Raw genomic sequence first — 6398 nt, forward strand, 5'->3', positions numbered from 1 at the left:
GGACAAGTTGACTCTTTGAGGCAAATGTATTGCTAAGCTCAAAATAAATTGTACTTATTCTAGAAGGGGTAAATTGGGAAAGCTGCCAAACCAAATCGATTTCCGGTGGCTTGAAGAGCAACTTAGTAATAGAGGTCTTTTGCAGTTTGTTATGTGAGTAGTACTTACTACGTAGTGGGAAGGGAGAAAAATCATGCATTTTTAAAATATCAATTATTTTGTTTTGGAGAGACTAGCCTCTCGAATTGCTAGAAACTTTAGGGTTTATCCCAACTTTCGAATTTAGTTGACATTTTCATTCAAAAAGATACATATTTATTGTAAAAAAAAAGGCTTTTAAAAATGTTAAGTTGATAACCACAGAGAGAGTTTATAACAAGAGTTTTTTTTTTTTTTTTTTTTTTTTTTTTTTTTAATAAATAGAAGTTAGTGGACAACAGTCATGACAAAAATAATAATTATTTAAAAGTTAAAAAAATATCAGAGATGCCCTAACTAAATTAATAAACAAACCAAATTTAGTTGCAACTTGCAAGACATTAAACCTTTGTCATCATATCCCGGTGGATTGTCGTGAATATACCTTTTGTTTCACCTTCAAATCCCCGTTAGATAAAAGACATTAATACCAAGGTTTACTTGAAAAGATTGAATGGATAAAAACCCCATCGAGAAAGATCCACTAGTAAATGATCCAAACTTACAACGCAAGAAAATGGAGAAATACAGATTATAGCAAATTAGAATGATGATGGATATGACAAAATAAGCTTGTATGGCAACTAATAATACATCCATTTATTGCATAGAGAACAATCTCATCAGAGTTTGCATCCTCAATATTACACAACAAGTCAATATACTAACATTAACAATAATAAAATTAAAATCTAGTTAATTAAAAAGATACATTACCCGCTAACATTTTCAGCAGATCCATCATTTTCTTCATAATCCCCTTGTCTTACTTTTGTAATCTCAGCTTGTGCTCTATCAAGAATCTTCCTTTTCTGCATTTCCAAATCCTTATGAAAATCCATCCTCATCTTCTCCAACTCTATCATCTGCTGTATCTTCCCATTTTCAATCTTCTCATATATCTCACTAAATTTGTTAATCGATTCCGCAAGCAATCTGAATGATCCTCCACCTCCACCACCACCACCACCGCCTCCTTTAAATTTCAATTTCTTGGGCGGAAGCAAATCGGAATCATCATCACCCTCTTGAGAATCTGAATTCCCACCACTATCCCTCATATCATCAACCCCATTTGCAGGATTTAGATTATCATTAGGGTTCATGTAAGCATTCTCCCCTGATAATAACATATCCATCTTTTTAAAATATACCCATTTAGTATTTACACCTCTGCTTCCTGTTAAACTAGCTTTCTCCTTTTTGTACTTCTTCTTCAATGTATCCAAACGGTTTCTACATTGAGAGTCTGTTCTTTCTATCTTTGATTCTTGAGAAACTCTGTCTGCAACTTCTTGCCATTCTTCAGACCTTAAACTCTTTCTTCCACATTGAAGAAACCTTTCCCCCCATGCATCTAGTAACACAAATGTCTCGTGTTCACTCCAATCTGTAAGTGTGTTTCTTCCACCAAATGATGGTTTTGGTGGGGCCACTGATGATGGAGGTGCCACTCGAGGTGAAAATTCAAAACTTGATAACAAGCTCTTCAATTTCCGCTTCTTTGGATGTCTTTGGAGGTTAACACTGGTCATTCTTCTGGTATTATCATCACCATCATCATCATCATCATCGTTATCATCATCTTCATCATCATCATATTGATGATGATGATCATTATCATTTCCGTTCTGTTGAGTAGAAGTGCCATTCATTTCGTTATCACCAACATCTGTTTCTTCTTGTTCTTGTTCTTGTTCTTCATCATCTTCTTCTGCTTCGTCATCATCTTCGTCAGCATACTTTCCAACAATCTGAGACTGTGTGAAACCTTGATTCAAACCATAATTGGGTCTGTAGTTAGAATCTTCCTGAGTGTCAGCCATCAAGCGATAACAGCTCCCAGTATTCAGCGAGAATTAAACTGCAGAAATGAAAGATCGTATAATTCAGCAATAATTATACTGCAGGACATGATTCGATAAAACCCTAGATAATATGCATTTCTCCTGCCCAACATCAATATGAGCTCAAAATAATCAAATTCATCGCCTCTACGAAAAAAAAAAGGCGAATTCAATTTCTAGACAGGGATATCTTCTCTCAGAATTAGCAAGAATCCAGTTTTCAGTAGAAAAAAATCGATTCTCGAAAGGAAATAATTTAGGCCTGTTAAAGAACCATACACCAAAAAGACCACTACAGGTTCCAAACAAGTAAGTCAAATCTAAACATCCTTCAATTTCAGTTCATTGATAGAAAAAACAAGCTACAAATGAAAAATTACCTCGATTTAATGAAATTCTATACAGGGAAAGAGTAAATTTGGGATTTTTCTTCGACCAGACACGGATCAAGAAACATAAATACCCGGATAGAAACCCTAGATTCAACCTGTATGGGAAATCAGAGAATAGAAATTTGATTGTGGTTTGGGGATATGCAAGAAATTAAGAAAGTGGACAGTGTGCATCGGGAAGGGATTTATATTGTAGGCCGCGAGGCTGTAATGTTCCGGGTATATGGGCCCTACCCGCATTAGATGTGGGTCTCATCCACTGTGGACGGTCCGAATGGACTTCATATATTCTTCCATTGCACCTCATTCCTATGAAATAGATTAATGCCTAAATCTTAATGGAGTTTTGTACCAAGATGACGTCTTTTAGAAAAGCACTTACAAATATATTGTGGTTTTAAAACTATCTGCGAAAACATGCTTAAAAACGTTTTTATGTGGAGTGCGGATCCACATTCTCTTATAAAAATTCGAAAAAAGAAACCCACTTTTTCAACGAAGTAACCATTTTAACCTATTTGATCGCCGGAAAGTTCACATTTGTGGCCGGAAATTAAATAGTTTACTTGTTAGAAAAGAGGGGTAAAAACATTTGGAAATTCTGAGAACCGTGTATATCACTTTCAGATTAAAGTATTTAGGTGGTACTTTCAATCTTTAATCAGAAAAGAGATAAATAGAAGAGAGAATGTTAAAACTGATTTCGAAATGATCATATAACAAGAAAATTTTTATGTCATAAAACTGCCACATGACAGTTTTATGTCCGGGTCTAGAATATGGATCACAAAATCGGGTGCATTTATCGAAAATCCGGATTTTTGGTGCATTTTTAATACAGTAACATAACATATATAAAAATTTTCGCGCGACCCCAACTAGGGGCTCTGCCCCTTGGATCTTGCCAGGGGCTGCCGCCCCTTGGACCCCGCTCTTAGAGGCACTGCCCACGGATCCCCGTTCATTAAGGGGTCTCTCCCCTAAATAACAGTGTACTTTCAACCAAGACAAATTTAAACAAATGTGCACTCCACACCATCCTAACTTGTTCAATATTTATCAAGGTGACATTGATCAACAAATTAATCATATTACACTTAAATAATGTTAGTGATGTAAAATCACCAACAAACCTCTCCCATTTAAGTGTAATCTTGATTAACTTAAAGAGTAAATTACATGAATGGTCCCTATAGTTTGGGGTAATTTACACGTTTGGTTCCTAACTTATTTTTTTAACTCGGAAAGTCCTTAATGTTTGTTTTTGTTACACGCTTGGTCCCTACTGTTTGTTATTATTTTGTGCTTGGTCCCTGACTTACCTAAAAATATTATTACTTAAATAAGGAAAATTGGTGGGGTAGGTGAGGAGAGTGGGGTTAGGGGTGTGTTTATTTAAATAAATTAAAAAATCAATGGCAAAATAGTCTTTTTAGGTAAGATAGGGATCAATCACGTAACAAAAACAAACAGTAGGGACCTTCCGAGTTAAAAAAATAAATTAGGGACCAAACTCGCAAATTACCGTAAACCATAGGGACCATTCGTGTAATTTACTCTAACTTAAAATAAAACCATAACAACAACAAACTGATGCATAAATAAAATATTGTGACGATTGAATTTCAAATTAGTATATTACTCATTTCAAATATTCGAATATCAAGGTGTCACTAATGATTGAACCCTTTCTATTCAAGGTGAATACATGAAGATGATATACACAACAGTTTATATTCTCATGAATTTTAACTTAACACTATATTTTGCTAGCTTGTGTCCTATCCTTCAATAAACATATCAAAGCCAAATTCCAACTTCTTGAAGCAGCTAAACTTCATGCTTATATAGGTAGTCCTTTTATTCTTGCACATGTAAATGCAATTTTTCAAAAGAACTATTAAGAAATACAATTTCAACCCCCTTTACTTGTAGTACTGAACACATATCTTGGGATGATGTAAATAATGTGTTCCAATCATCAAATATCAAGCTTTCCACATTGAATTCAACATCTAACATCACATTAGATGGGAATTAGGTATCTTAATATGAAAGATTTTAGGCGAACTTTAAACCCATCTCTATGACCGCCTTGTGCAGAAGATATCTTGTTAACCGTTTGGTTTGATGATTGGTTAAATTCAACTGAGCTCTCACAAACTCCACAGTTATCACACCAATCATGATGAGCTCACAAATCATGATATGTCTAACACCTAAGTGTCTAGACTTCCCATTGTATACTTGACTATAAGCCTTAGCCAAGGTAGCATCATTAACACATCTTATAGAAATGGTAGATATCAGTTTAGACCATAATGGAATTTTATAAATCAAAATCCTTAGCCACTTAGCTTCCTTACCAGCAGCAGGCAATGCTACAAACTCAGACTCCATAGTTGATTTAGTAATACAAGTCTGTTTCTTGGATACCCTAGAAATGGCTCCTCTTCCAAAAAGAAATGCACAAACACTCGTAGAAGAGTGATCTTCTAAGTTGGTAATCTAACTAGCATCTGAATAACCTTCCAAAATAGAAGGATATCCACTATAAGTCAAATCATAACCCTTGGTTCCTTGCAAATACTTGAATACTCTACTCACAGCTTGCCAATGATGTTAGTAGGATTACTAGTATATCTACTAAGCCTTCCCACAACATATGTTATATCAGGACTAGTACTAATCATGACATACATTAGACAACCAATAGCCCTTAAGTATTCAAGTTGAGACATTGGAGATCCTTTATTAGGTAGAAGCTTAAGACTAGGATCTATAGGAATGCTAATAGGAGAACAATTCTAAAAGTTAAACTTTTTCAATATCTTCTCAATGTAATGAGATTGAGAAATTGAAATCCTATTGTTTCCTTGTTTAATTCTTATACCAAGAATTACCTTAGCCTCTCCCAGGTCTTTCATTTCAAAACTAGATGATAAGAATTTCTTGGTTTTATCAACTTCTTCTAAATCAGTACCAAAAATCAACATATCATCTACATATTGACAAACCATGACTCCTTTACCAGAAGTATCAAATTTTCTATATACACACTTCTCAGCTTGGTTTAATGCAAAACCATTAGAGAAGACAACATCATCAAACTTTTGATGCCATTGTTTTGGTGCTTGTTTCAAACCATAGATTGATTTCTTCAACTTGCACACTTTTTGTTCATTTCAATACATCACAGACCCTTCAAGTTGTTTCATGTATATTTCCTCATCCAAGTCACCATTCAAGAATGCAGTTTTCATATACATTTGGTGAATCACAATATTATGTATAACTACAAGAGCTAGTAATAATCTAATAATAGAAATTATGGAAACAAGAGCATAAGTATGAAAGAAATCAATGCCTTCCTTTTTATCTAAAGCCCTAAATAACCAATTTGGCTTTATACTTAGCAATTGTACCATCCAACTTCATTTTTCTTTCGAGGATCCATTTACATTCTAATGCCTTGCAAACATGAAGTAAATCAGACAATACCCAAGTATTGTTATGCATGATAGAATCAGTCTCATCCTGAATTGCCTCTTTCCAGACATAAACATCCCTAGAAGCCATAACTTCACCAAAAGTCTTTGGATCCTCCTCAATATTAAAACAATATTGATGTTGAGACACATTCTCATCCCTTGTTCCTTCAACTAAATATAGTTGAAAAATCGTATGTTAGAACTAAGTTCTTTTAGGATCGTATGATTCTAAGCAAGATATAAAATAAGAATGTAATAAGAACACAAGTATTGCGCTGAACATGTCGAATGATTAATGCAATAACACCACAAAAGAGCTCGATAAAGAACTTCAATATGTAGAGGCGTTTAGGGTTACAAGAATAAACGTAATGAAAAACTTGTTAATATACGCATACATGCATGCATATATATATATATATATATATATATATATATATATATATATATATATATATATATATATATAT

At 34.0% G+C, this 6398-nt stretch overlaps 1 protein-coding gene across 1 annotated transcript; it reads right to left on the bottom strand.

The window, feature by feature from the left end:
• Positions 1-771: 771 nt before the first annotated feature.
• On the bottom strand, positions 772-2673 carry LOC145042957 (trihelix transcription factor ENAP2-like). The gene is made up of 2 exons (XM_078991486.1): positions 2426-2673; positions 772-2062 (listed from the first exon to the last, which is right to left on the bottom strand). The coding sequence occupies exon 2, from the start codon at positions 2022-2024 to the stop codon at positions 912-914; it is 1113 nt and encodes a 370-aa protein (XP_078847612.1). The 5' UTR covers positions 2025-2062; positions 2426-2673; the 3' UTR covers positions 772-911.
• Between the last annotated feature and the right edge of the window lie 3725 nt (positions 2674-6398).

Source organism: Lactuca saligna, chromosome 4, assembly GCF_052625555.1.
Source record: "Lactuca saligna cultivar CGN05327 chromosome 4, ASM5262555v1, whole genome shotgun sequence".
Taxonomy (NCBI): domain Eukaryota; kingdom Viridiplantae; phylum Streptophyta; class Magnoliopsida; order Asterales; family Asteraceae; genus Lactuca; species Lactuca saligna.